At 48.8% G+C, this 14,368-nt stretch overlaps 1 protein-coding gene across 1 annotated transcript in view; it reads right to left on the reverse strand.

The window, feature by feature from the left end:
* Positions 1-14,368, reverse strand: part of PDHX (pyruvate dehydrogenase complex component X) — a 68,908-nt gene that overhangs the window by 42,556 nt on the left and 11,984 nt on the right. Inside the window, exons 3-4 of the mRNA XM_066583500.1 lie at positions 13,432-13,532; positions 2,490-2,677 (exon numbers count right to left, since the gene is read on the reverse strand). Of these exons, the coding sequence (XP_066439597.1) occupies positions 2,490-2,677; positions 13,432-13,532 (289 nt within the window). The remainder of the gene's footprint in view (positions 1-2,489; positions 2,678-13,431; positions 13,533-14,368) is intronic.

The following is a 14,368-nucleotide window of genomic DNA, read 5'->3' on the forward strand; positions in this document are numbered from 1 at the left end:
TGATCAGTGGGGGTCTCACCACTGAGACCCCCACAATCCTGACAACGGGAGACCCATGTCCATCTCTCCTCCTCAATGTGGGCTCACTGCACACTCCGCAGTGAGGTGGAGCAGCGGACAAGCGTGTTCAAGTGCCACTCTATTCATTTCAATGGGGCCTAAGGCAATGGCCGTGCGCTATAGGAAGGTGGCCGAATGCCGGCTGAATAAGGATTTTGGTCGGAATGGCCAACTATATAATCTGTACACGGTTGTCCTGACTCTACCAAGACCACAGATGTTGGGGTACAAAAGGGTCGGGCACCTGTGATGCCAACATGCTCAATCCGTTTGTTCTCAAGGTAGTCAAGTTGCCCAGCTTATTCCCCTCTCCCTGCTGAGTGTGTACGGGGGCTCGAAAGCCGTCCACTGACCTAAGGTACCTTCACGCAGGACAACTAGGGGGCGAACAAGTGCCCAATAATTGTCCCAACGACTATCGCTCCTTCCTGAGCATTCACGCAGGAGCGGTAGTCATTCAGTGGATGGCGCTGGAGATCCCTTCTGGCCGCTCGTCTCCATTAACTGCAAACAGTAGTCAAATGCTAGTAGTCACAGCTTATCTCCCCCGGTGTGCAGTCAGCACAGTCACAGTACATCAGCCTCTGGGACTTGTCATCTCCAAGCGCTGACGCCCTGATAGAGATCAGGGTGGAGAAACAGAAGGAATTAAACAAGTGGAAGCATTAAAAACAAGACAAAGAACTGACTTTTCTGGTTGGCTTCCGCTCCTGGGTAACCACACAAACCCCCATGACTAAACGTCGTCTCAGAGATGTTCCTGCAGTTTTACGTTGTGTTTGTGCAATTCTAGTTTTGCAATACTGAACGCACTTATTACATCTTTTTAACCCCTAATTATATCATTTCATACACACATTACACTCACAACAAGTATCTTCTCTGAAGCAAATGCTTACCTACACTTGGCTGTAGCATGATCAATGCCAGTCTTCTGCCCGTACAGCCATCATAAAATTATCGTTGGTGTGGCCTTTCTGGAAATATACTTTATAATGGCCTTTTTTCGTATTAGGTCTACCTTTGTTTTAGTAGGTGAGGTGGGCCATAATAAACCAGTCAACGGCTGTACATCACTAATCTAGAACCCCTTTCTTTTCTCCGGCAAGTCTCACTACATGTACAGAGTGTCCCACTTACTGGAGACCAAGAAAAATCGACTCCAAGACTAACGCATTTTAATGATATTTGGTCAAAATATATATATCTTACTTAATGAGAATCAGGGACCCCTCATAACACGTTCTGAAATGTCCTCAGTTTGCGGTCAAGCATGGCTGAGCCCAAGGCTCCATATTGCTGAACGTTCTGGTAAGCCAAGGAACAAAAGGAAAGAAACTGGTAGATAGGCGCGACTCTCCAAAAAAGTTGATCGGGCGGTAGAGTGTAATATCCAATTTCTTGTTTATTAAATAGATTAAAAACCAGCATAAGATACGCTTCTCAGGGTGAACCCCTTCATCAGTCAAGCTGGGTAGAACATCACTCTTGGGACTGAATAAATATGGATCCCAAAAGTGCTGGTGATACCAGAGGTGGAAGAACCCGGGCCGGGGAAACCAGGAGAAGTGGAGGATGGACCACTGGGTTTGGTCCACCCGTCTTGGTTCCGGTAAGCATATGTGGGGTGGCTGTATCAGTTTCTTGAGCGATGTTCCTTTTCAGTTCCTGGATAGTTCAAGGCTTATTCTAGTTAAGTGAACCCATGCCTCGTATGTAAACCAAAGGACATCAAGAAGAATTGATTAATCGGCAACAAATGCTTCAAGCCAACGCAGCGCACAAGGCGTTCATTTTTATCAGGACCTTTCAATTCATGGACCGCTGTCACTCGGTAGGCATGAAGACGAGCTCTCCTTGGAGCCCTTAGCCATGGGCTCTTGATGTCCCTATTCGCAGAGCAAGTTTGTGTAAAGACTTCCTTTGAGAAGCCAACAATCTGTAATGTTCTGCACCATTTCTTGCGGCAGCACCGGCTCCTACTGACTACACAACTGAAGCAAAATGTGGCTGTTGAGGTGGCATGGTGTGCCGAGCAAGACGGTCAGTCCAACTGTGCCCAGACTAGCTGTTCTTCCTCCCTCACCAGTGGACTCTTGCCATGTGGACGGTGGCAGTCAGGATAAGCAGTGCCTGAAGAACATGTTATGAGGGTTTCCTGAATCTCATTGAGTAAGGAAGGTTTCCACCAAATTTCATTAAAAAGTGTTCATTAGTCTTGGAGCCATTAACGGTTTTTCCGGGCCGCCAGTGAGTAGGACACCCTGGAGATTCCTAGTAAGAGCCAAGTTAAGCTGGACTGTTCAGTTCCTCATCTTTATGTGGAGGACATAGTTGGGTTCAAACCGCATTAAGTTATACAGTAAAATATTTCACCAACATACCCATAAAAAAAAATAGAATAAGCAAGGATGAACAAGGAGACCTACCCAAGTTTACCAGGCTGGGCCGGGCCCTTCTGTGGTGGTGTGCTCACATCAGCAGTGGACATGGTGGTGGTGGTACTTGGAGGAGAACTCTGAACACTTGGAATCTCTACCTGAGTCCAGTCCTGTCCTTCATCCACCATTAGAGCGATCAAAGATCCAAGTCGTACGTTCCTGCTGCCTTCCTGAACCTGTCAGAAAAGAACATTGACATGAGGATCTCTTGAAGAACTACCCCAACTACCCCATCCCTACAGCAAAAGTGGCAAATCTTGGTGTTGTGGTCTTCTAGGGAAAACCTCAACAAGTTTCAAGGGATCCAAGTAGGCAGTGAATGACAATTTTCCCCCACAGTACAAAAAAGCAATAATTTGGAGCACTAATGTAAATGTTGGGTGGTGGTTCTCTTCGAAAGACAAGACCAATCAGAAGAGCCAACCATTCAGCACCATCACAATTGTTTGAGGCACTTCTTGTTCTCAATGAATCTACTGGGCTTATTGGCGTCGGCTCATGAAGACAACCCCTGTCCATAGGCACATCATTTTCCTCACACTAGGGACCCCACTCTATGAACAAGAACTAAGAGCTGCTCTACGACAGCAGCTCCTGCAGGCTTAAAGAGGTTTTCCCATTCATGTCCCCAGGATAAGAGAAATGTTTGATCACTGAGACCTCCAGTGATCCCAAGACTGGTGCACCCAAATGAATGGAGTATCAGTGCATGTGCACCATCACTCCATTCACTTCTTTGGGACGGAGGGAGATTGCAGAGCAACTGGATCTCGGCCTATCCCAGAGAACTGAATGGAGTGTTGGTTGAGCATGCGCAGAGCCGCTCCATTCACATGGGGCATTCGGATGCACCAGTCTTAGGATCACGGGGGGGGGGGGGGGGGGGTCAGAGCCCCAGCGATCATGCGTTTACCCCACCCCCACCACCCCCATATACTGCACAGCCCTAGTATCATATACCTCACCCCACCCCCAGTATCCCCATGCACTGCACGGCCCTAGTATCATATACCCCCCCCATGTACTACACGGCCCTAGTATCATATACCCCCCCCCATGCACTGCACGGCCCTAGTATCATATACCCCCCCCCCCCATGTACTACACGGCTCTACGTAACTAAGTGCACGGTAAAGCTATTACACTCCAGAGCTGTAATATATTCCATCTTCATTGGTTTGCAGCCCCCCAAAAAATGATTTTTTCATTGCCAGCAGTTTCTTTTTAGCGGCCCGTGAATCAATGCGCCGATTCTGCGACTCCTTTATCTGATGCATTAGAAGACTCGCATTCATCACCGAACAAAACAATCTGCGCGGCTCCAGCTGGAGGGACGAGGCTTTGTGCAATCTTCTAACTCGAGATACAAAAAGAGTTTTTTTTTCCCTTCCAGTCGAAATATGAATTTAAATGGAAACGATTTATCCAAATATTGTGAAACGGATGATAAAAGGAGAAGCGCGGCGCCGCATGAAAGCCGGAGGACTGATTCCCGGGTCCCTTTAATGCCTTAAACACAAAGCTTGTCCAAACGGAATGATAGCGTTTGTAGTAAAGCCTCTGGGTGACACAATCCCCTCCGGGGAATCACTGATCTGCCAGCCGGATGCGGAACCGCGAGATTTACATGACAAAGCGCTCCGCAGTCAGCCGCCATTAATGGCCATCCAGAGTGGAGACACGGCACGCCCAGAACCCATATAAGGGGTGACGCCCGATGGGAGGACACGGTACTGTGGTTAGTCAGCTCACACGGCTCTAATACATAATGGTGACAACTCGGGGTCGGTCCCATCGGGAGAACCACTTCCTATATACTCCCTTACAGCAGAGAGGGGTTATAGAACGGCTCCCCCCAGAGTCCCCTCCAACGAGCCGCTACAAGCAGTGTCCCTACAACCCCCAGACCCCATCCGTCCTTGTATTACATGGTCACTCCTTATTATAAGCTGCTGCTGCAGTACGTCATTCCACCAATAGCAGCGCTGCAGAGAAAACAAGTATACGAGTATCTAGTGACGACTTTGTAGAGAAGTTCATACATCTTTATAGGAGATACCAATTAACATCCCTCCCCTAGGAGTGAGATATATATATATAAGCCAGTGACTCCCCTCCCTTAATAGTTATCGGAGGGGATGAAAGTTTATCTCTGTGATTGTAATGTTAATATCAGCAATTACAACATCAGAGCGAAAGGACCATTTATTGTGGAGAACTAGCTTGGATACAAGATGTGATACAGGCGAGCATGGAGGTTCTAGTACCCTGTTGTACAGCCTCTAGCTTGGATACAGGATGTGATACAGGGGGCATGGAGGTTCTAGTACACTGTTGTACAGCCTCTAGCTTGGATACAGGATGTGATACGGGGGGCATGGAGGTTCTAGTACACTGTTGTACCACCTCTAGCTTGGATACAGGATGTGATACAGGTGGGCATGGAGGTTCTAGTACACTGTTGTATCGTCTATAGCTTGGATACAAGATGTGATACAGAGGACATGGAGGCTCTAGTACCCTGTTGTACCGCCTCTAGCTTGGATACAAGATGTGATACAGGCAGGCATGGAGGCTCTAGTACCCTGTTGTACCGTCTATAGCTTGGATACAAGATGTGATACGGGTGGGCATGGAGGCTCTAGTACCCTGTTGTACTGCCTCTAGCTTGGATACAAGATGAGATACGGGTGGGCATGGAGGCTCTAGTACCCTGTTGTACCACCTCTAGCTTGGATACAAGATGAGATACGGAGGGCATGGAGGCTCTAGTACCCTGTTGTACCGCCTCTAGCTTGGAAACAGGATGTGATACGGGCGGGCATTGAGGCTCTAGTACCCTGTTGTACCACCTCTAGCTTGGATACAAGATGTGATACAGGGGGAACATGGAGACTCTAGTACCCTGATGTACCGCCCCTAGCTTGGATACAAGATGTGATACAGGTGATCATGGAGACTCTAGTACCCTGTTGTACCGCCCCTAGCTTGGATACAAGATGTGATACAGGTGGGCATGGAGGCTCTAGTACCCTGTTGTACCACCTCTAGCTTGGATACAAGATGAGATACGGAGGGCATGGAGGCTCTAGTACCCTGTTGTACCGCCTCTAGCTTGGAAACAGGATGTGATACGGGCGGGCATTGAGGCTCTAGTACCCTGTTGTACCACCTCTAGCTTGGATACAAGATGTGATACGGGTGGACATGGTGGCTCTAGTACCCTGTTGTACCACCTCTAGCTTGGATACAAGATGAGATACGGAGGGCATGGAGGCTCTAGTACTCTGTTGTACCGCCTCTAGCTTGGAAACAGGATGTGATACGGGCGGGCATTGAGGCTCTAGTACCCTGTTGTACCGCCTCTAGCTTGGATACAAGATGTGATACGGGCGGGCATTGAGGCTCTAGTACCCTGTTGTACCGCCTCTAGCTTGGATACAGGATGTGATACAGGGGGCATGGAGGATCTAGTACCCTGTTGTACCACCTCTAGCTTGGATACAAGATGTGATACCGGTGGACATGGAGGCTCTAGTGCCCTGTTGTACCGCCCCTAGCTTGGATACAAGATGTGATACAGGGGGAACATGGAGGCTCTAGTACCCTGTTGTACCGCCTCTAGCTTGGATACAAGATGTGATACGGGCGAGTATGGAGGCTCTAGTACCCTGTTGTACCACCTCTAGCTTGGATACAAGATGTGATACCGGTGGGCATGGAGGCTCTAGTACCCTGTTGAACCGCCTCTAGCTTGGATACAAGATGTGATACCGGTGGGCATGGAGGCTCTAGTATCCTGTTGTACCGCCTCTAGCTTGGATACAAGATGTGATACCGGTGGGCATGAAGGCTCTAGTACCCTGTTGTACCGCCTCTAGCTTGGATACAAGATGTGATACCGGTGGGCATGGAGGCTCTAGTACCCTGTTGAACCACCTCTAGCTTGGATACAAGATGTGATACCGGTGGGCATGGTGGCTCTAGTACCCTGTTGTACCGCCTCTAGCTTGGATACAAGATGTGATACCGGTGGGCATGGAGGCTCTAGTACCCTGTTGTACCGCCTCTAGCTTGGATACAGGATGTGATACCGGTGGGCATGGTGGCTCTAGTACCCTGTTGAACCACCTCTAGCTTGGATACAAGATGTGATACCGGTGGGCATGGTGGCTCTAGTACCCTGTTGTACAGCCTCTAGCTTGGATACAGGATGTGATACCGGTGGGCATGGTGGCTCTAGTACCCTGTTGAACCACCTCTAGCTTGGATACAAGATGTGATACCGGTGGGCATGGAGGCTCTAGTACCCTGTTGTACCGCCTCTAGCTTGGATACAAGATGTGATACCGGTGGGCATGGAGGCATACAAGGTTCTGTATGGTATCCTGTGGCCAATTGCTCCACATTTGCGGTAACAGAGCCTCACAAGTAAACCAAACTGCCCCACATTTTCCTAGGTAAATCACTCACTGTGGAAGGTTTCGGTTCTCTATGATTGACCGTTTGTGACAGATTTACACCAAAAAAAGAGTTTGATGTAAGAGTCCGCATCAGGAACGTCACGTTTGGATTTGTCCATCGGAAAAGGTCTAAATCCGCCCAGCAGGACTCTGCGGCACAGAGGGGCAAATCCACAACAGACACGGCCAAGTCAGCTGAGGCTTAGGATGCAGAGTCCAAGGCGGCCGTCAGCCGGAAAGTGTCCTAGCGCGAACGTAGGGAGCGCAAAAACCTCGGTGAGACCGGACGCCAACAACACCGGATCCAAGAGCTCACCGCAGGTCTCGTGTTCCACAGTGATTTTCAGCCTCTATGAGGGGCGGCCGATGGACATGTTTGGCCTCCATTTCATGTATGGAATTCTGTATGTTAAACAGCGGCAACATGCGGCCGTGTGGTTAACCCCTAACAGCCCACCACATCGGACCGCGGCCCTATACCGTTGTATGTATTCTCCATCATGTGGGACATGTGGGACATTCAGCCGTGGCTTCAGAACGGTGTTGTGATGACAACATACAAGGATCCGCTTGGAAGCGCGGTCATCGTGCGGCGCACCGGGCGGCTCCGGCACAGAGGTTACTACAGAGCAGTCTGATAAAGCCATCTAGGACACCAATCATGAGGACCTTCTTCCCTCATCAATAATTTACCGATCCATTTCCATTCTAACACACGGCCTTCATACATGTTTTATACAACCCTCACACAGCGCTCTTCCTATAGATGTGTGATACATAAGACGGCCAGGTCCGTCATAGCCGGGGTGGCCAGGTCCGTCATAGCCGGGGTGGCCAGGTCCGTGACCCCACACTGTTCCCAGGCCATCGTACATTAGTGGCCCCTCTCTATCAAAGTCTACTGGACTTGGCCGATTCTGTATCTCTCCGTTCTTGTCTGAGAACAGCGAACCTTCCTCCTCTTCACACCATTCCACTTGTCAGAGCAGCAGTTTGTTCTCCAGAGCTGATCTTCTTACATTTAAAGGGATTATCCCATCATAACTCATCACCGATGCACAGGACAGATAAAATACCTCTTAAAGGACATTTGCTGATAGGTGGGGGTCTAAAGGCTGAGATCCCCACTGGTCATAACTGGGGTCGCACGCCCCTCGCGAGACTAGAAAGTAAATCGTGTGGCGGCACACGTGCTCAGCCACCGCCGGAGATTGCTGAGCGCTTCAACTTGGATAACTTTGGCACCCTCATTGGGAACAGGAAGACATATCATTTCTCCTTAGGGAGAGCACCAAGGAGGTATGAGGAGACTTATAAGGCCATGCATGCTCCTCGGGGAAATATGCAAAAGGGGAGATGATACAATGCCTCTACAGCGCCACCTATTGGAAGGTAACTTTCCTGCAAGTTTTAAGAAGCCCTTTAACAATGACTCCTTTCCATTTGAATCCATATTCAAATGGGCCGGATACTCTATGTGGGCAGTTCTGGCCATACACTGGCACACTGTGTGCCCGCTGCCCTGTACATGGACCTCATATATCACACGTGGTTACACAAGTATATACTATGCAAGTGCTAGACAAGTCAACAAAAATTGTACGCCAAATCTATTCACACAATGATGCTTCCACACCGGATGATAAGAAATAATACTACAAGAATAAGAAAGCGACACGAACTGCGCAGAGAGAGAAAAGACAAAGTAAACGGCCGCGCGGAGGTGTGGGAGAGAACGCGCCGCGCTCCGCTGTTCATCAAGGCGTCTGTAACTCATTGGTGCCCAGGTTTGTATACTACAAGCTGCGGCGCTCGTAGAGCGGTCCGTGGAGGAGCTGAACCCCGATTCTTGCAGACACCATGATGTGGGCCACATTGTCCGTGAGTGGGGGGGTTCCTTATACAGTCCCTGTTACTTTATAGTCACCGTACTTCTGAATCCAAAGCATCACTGATACTATGTTAGAGTAAGGCCTCATATTCAAGAAAAATCGGGCGGATTTTTGCTGCGGATGCACTAGAATTGTCTTTTTTCATGGAGATCAGTCGAGATATGAGCTCCACACGCGTGATCCGCACTTAAATGGAGCATGTTGCCTTTTTTTTTTTTTTACACGCGTGAAATCCGCAAATCACTTAAAATACCATCGGCGGCTATTTAATTACCTGCAGGTGGTCAATGCTTTCCTATAAGATGCGGATTTGCGTTTTCACACGCGGATTTGCTAACTATAACTTCCCCGTGGCCGTTAGGCCTAAGGCCCTTTAACACGTCCAAAAGGCCTAAAATCAGCGATAATCGTTACATGTAAATGGGGGCATCGTGCCGTTTTCGTTCACTTAAAATCCATGGTTCAGACGCTGAAAGACTGAGCAGATACGTTCCATTTGAATGCATTTCGCTCGTCTTTCAAAAAATTGCAGGATGTTCTCCCCCCGGCATGTTTACACAAGCCAGGAGGAAAACAAAGAAATGTGCTGCCATCTACAGGCAGCCAGGAGGAGAACAATGGATAGTGCCTGCAGCTGTTTGCACATGCTGGGCTCTGCAAACATCCCAGAGAGCCTTTTACATGTAAATAAAGGAGGATAAAAAGTATTAACAGCCATTAACACTTTATGCAAATAGAGAACTAAATCTTTCAATCTTTCAGTTGTTTTAAAGATTATCTTTGCAAGTAAAAGGGCCTACAGAGGCCGTTACATCCTGTATTATACTCCAGAGCTGCACTCACTATTCTGCTGGTGGAGTCACTGCGTACATATATTACTTATCCTGTACTGATCCTGAGTTACATCCTGTATTATACTCCAGAGCTGCGCTCACTATTCTGCTGGTGGAGTCACTGTGTACATACATTACTTATCCTGTACTGATCCTGAGTTACATCCTGTATTATACTCCAGAGCTGCACTCACTATTCTGCTGGTGGAGTCACTGTGTACATACATTACTTATCCTGTACTGCTCCTGAGTTACATCCTGTATTATACCCCAGAGCTGCACTCCCTATTCTGCTGGTGGAGTCACTGTGTATATACATTACTTATCCTGTACTGACCCTGAGTTACATCCTGTATTATACCCCAGAGCTGCACTCACTATTCTGCTGGTGCAGTCACTGTGTACATACATTACTTATCCTGTACTCATCCTGAGTTACATCCTGTATTATACTCCAGAGCTACACTCACTATTCTGCTGGTGGAGTCACTGTGTATATACATTACTTATCCTGTACTGATCCAGGGTTACATCCTGTATTCTACTCCAGAGCTGCACTCACAATTCTGCTGGTGGAGTCACTGTGTACATACATTACTTATCCTGTACTGATCCTGAGTTACATCCTGTATTATACTCCAGAGCTGCACTCACTATTCTGCTAGTGGAGTCACTGTGTACATACAATACTTATCCTGTATTATACCCCAGAGCTGCACTCATTCTGCTGGTGGAGTCACTGTGTACATACATTACTTATCCCGTACTGACCCTGAGTTACATCCTGTATTATACCCCAGAGCTGCACTCACTATTCTGCTGGTGGAGTCACTGTGTACATACATTACTTATCCTGTACTGATCCTGAGTTACATCCTGTATTATACTCCAGAGCTGCACTCACTATTCTGCTGGTGGAGTCACTGTGTACATACATTACTTATCCTGTACTGATCCTGAGTTACATCCTGTATTATACTCCGGAGCTGAACTCGCTATTCTGCAGGTGACATGAACAGATGGTGGCATATCTCAGTAAGTTTGCTTGGAGCGGTAAGAAAACCATAACATACATTTATATCTATGGAAAAACCTAGAAATAACTTCTAATTGGCTTCTATATGAAAAAAACAACACCCACATTAGATTGTAAGCTCTTAGGCTCAGGCTGGACATGTCTCTTCACATCATCAGCTCTCCTGAGCCTAGAACTACATACATCTATACAGCAATATGCAGCAGGACAGATGGTATCCAGGGTGACAGCCGATCGCCACATCTGGGGTCAGGAAGGAATTTTTTGCCCCCCTGTGGTAGAACTTTCTGGGGGGAGGTTGGGAAGGGAGGGGGGTAAGGGGGTGGTTCGCCTTCCTCTGGATCTTGGGGTCCGGCGTCTCTCATCTCAGTGGACAGGTGGACCGGTCAGAATGACAGCAGCGAGTTCTGTGGTCTCCACCGGGCCGACCTGAGGGTCACTGTGATCATTGGGTAATTTATTAAAGGGCCAGTAATATTTCGTTACAATGTTGCTTATTGCTCTTCTAATAAAGAATTCTACAACCTCATGGCGGTGTTTGTCTGTCTGGTTTTCTCCTTATACGGCGGCCATGATGAGAGCGATGGCTGCCAACAATATTGCAGAGGTATCTAAAAACGGCTATCATCCCCCAAAAACACGGCGGCAGCTGCTGCGGGTCAGGAACTATAGGGGCTCCATATGGAGAGCTGAGACCATATAGCTCCACCTATAGTGGCATCATACTGTCTTCTCCTGTCCCCAGTCACAAGTGTCATGGGGTTCAGTCTCTGATGGGGGCACTAACATCGTCCCATACAGAACAGCTTGGTTCCATTGTTGGACGGACCGGTTCATCCAGGGGATTCCGTTTTCGTGCCCCATAATGGAATCCCTGGTGCAGAGATGGATTTAGCCTATTTACACAGAGTTTTGCTGTCCCTTCCATGGCCGAGCAGGGAGGGTTAGGAGGGTCTCAGAGCTGAATAGCCGCCACTTCCAGCAACCTACCTCATCTTTTAATCCCACCTCCGCTATTTCCAGCGCCCCGCAGCTCCAGGGGTTTGGAATGTAAACCTACAATCAGTCCCACAACTTTCCTGAAACTGAGGTGCATCTTATGGTCCGAAAAGTAGGATACTTTCAACAATGGGACATTAGGATGACGGACATCACTTCTGGCACCCATCAGGGCCACCGCTACATGTCGAGGTCAGCTGGCCAATATGTCACACGGGCACAATTATGGAAAACCCATACACAAGACTGACGGGGGAAAGGTCGGTGTAGACCTGCCTGCAGGCGACTGAGCAGAAGTCTCCGTTCCCGTGTATCAAAACTGTCTGCCAAGAGTTACAACTTCTCGGAAGAGCAGCTCTGGAGAACAAACTGCTGCTCAAACGGCGCTGAGGAGGTCCAACAGTTTTACAGTCCAGATGGAGATGCGCTTCAAGGTTTTACTCCTTACCTTTCCATGGTTGCATTTCACAGCAGCAAATCATGCGGAGCGATCGGTCCATTTAGCGCGACGAGCGGCGACAGGCGGTTTAATAATGTAATAAAGCGCATGCATTTTTAATCGGCTCCTACAGAAGACGATCGGAGGGTCTGCAGCCCGATATCAATAAATGTCAGTATGAGGCCGAGGGAGCCGGATAAGATCTGTAGCTTTCATTACAGGGATGTGAATTATAGAAGATGGAGTCAGCGCCGGGGCGAGATGTGGTCCGTGTACCGGCGGTCATACACCGTCCTACCTAAAGTAACTTGACCCCTGAGCAGGAATCACAAGTAGTGTTTATTTCCTATGTTAATACTTAGTGGGGCTCATTTGGCCCTAATGATGTTGGATACTCTCTGTGACATACTTTCTACTTATGTCTGATACACTTCAGCTGGTATTTCCCTCCATCCATCCTGCAAACATATGGTGAGTTCTCAAAGTAGATGGACGCTGTTCATATTTCCTGACCCGATGTTCCAGTTGGTCCCAGAGATGTTCAGAATAAAGGAGAGCATGAAAGCGAAGAACGGACAGCGCTACTAAAAAATATAGTGCTGGATCATCAGATACATTTCTAAACGATTGGATGTGAAGTTAGATTAACGATGCGGTAATAACGGGAGGGTTCGACCTCTTATGTCCCGCTAGTCCTCTAGGATCGGACAGACTTTTTCCTGGATCCCATTTGCAGCTCAGTTTACACCCTGGACGACAGACATTAAACCTTTAAATATCTCATCGCGTCCAACAACAGGACGTCAGGAGGAGTCCTCCCATCCCGGGGACAGAGGATGTCAGGATTCCCAGTGCCAATCGCGGGGCAGGATCAGAGAGGTCACATGACCTGCACGACACCGGAGGGTTTACTAACAAAGCAATGCAAGAGGGAGAAGTCCTCATGAATAATAATCGGCAGGACCGTCCGAGCAAAACGCGAGTTACTGCTGAAATACACCGAATGGGCGCTTTATTAGAGACCCCCACTGAGTAGCTCCTCGACCTCCTTGTAATTTCCGGGCAGCTCCCATTCATCCCAATGAGAGCTGCAGCTGCAGTTACAAACACCGGCCACTACACATGGATCGGAGCAACGGCTTACACTCCGACCCCAGTGTAGCGCGGCGCTGTTTTCGTGTGCCCGATCACCCGGGGTCCTGAGCAGCAAGCAAAATACGCTGGAGTATCTACCGCCATTGGGTAGCCGATGTATAGGGGTCTCTTACCATAATTTTAGCGAGGATTCCATCGTCACTAGATTCCATGGTGACCACGGCCTTATCGGTCTCGATCTCGCACAGGGCGTCTCCTGCGTTCACCGCCTCACCTGTCGCAGAACAAATAGGTACATATGAATATGAATATGACTATATTTCCTTACAGGGGTGGTCCCAAGATTAAAGTTAGATGCCCCTATCTACAGGATAAGTGTCTGATCAGTAGGGGGGCTGGCTGCTGAGACCTCCAATCACAAGAATGGGGGTCCCACCGTAGGAAGGGAGTGGCAGTCGAGCACATGAGCTGCCACTCCGTTCATGGGACTGCCGTGTACAGCGCTTGGGGATCACCGGCGGAGAAGAACGGGGCAGCAGACCGAATGCTTGACCACCGCTTCATTCATAAGGGGTGCATGGGAACCCGGTCTTTGTGATATCTGGGCGTCCCAGTGGACAGACCCCTACCAGATACTGGCTGGGACTACACACACTCGGCCGACACTCCGTCCACTCCTAAGGGACAGGCGGCGATCGCTGATGTCGGCAATCTCCTATACAAGTGAATGGCGCGGCGTCACGCACACACCGCCTCTCCGTCACATAGGGGACATATGGGAGCGCCGCTCCTGGTCTTTAATTAGAAAACCCCTTTAACAAAAAAGTCTTGGACACAGCACCGCCAGCCGTTGTCACCCAGCTTTCCACAGACTCTCTGTGCTGTGTCATCATGTGGAAAGCTGGGTGACAACGTTTCCAACATTTCCGCAGCGGCGGCCATTAGTCATTCTCCGTCGGAGGCATATGTCTGTGAGACAAGTCATGGGGCGGCATCCCCTCATCCATCTTCACAATGGCGGCTGCTGTAACACCTTTATCATTTCTTCACCTCCCAGTTTGTAACCTTTGTGTAAAGCAGAAGCCGGGGAACAAGGGGTTAAAAATGGCA

This window comes from Eleutherodactylus coqui, chromosome 11 (genome assembly GCF_035609145.1).
Source record: "Eleutherodactylus coqui strain aEleCoq1 chromosome 11, aEleCoq1.hap1, whole genome shotgun sequence".
NCBI classification, from domain to species: Eukaryota; Metazoa; Chordata; class Amphibia; order Anura; family Eleutherodactylidae; genus Eleutherodactylus; species Eleutherodactylus coqui.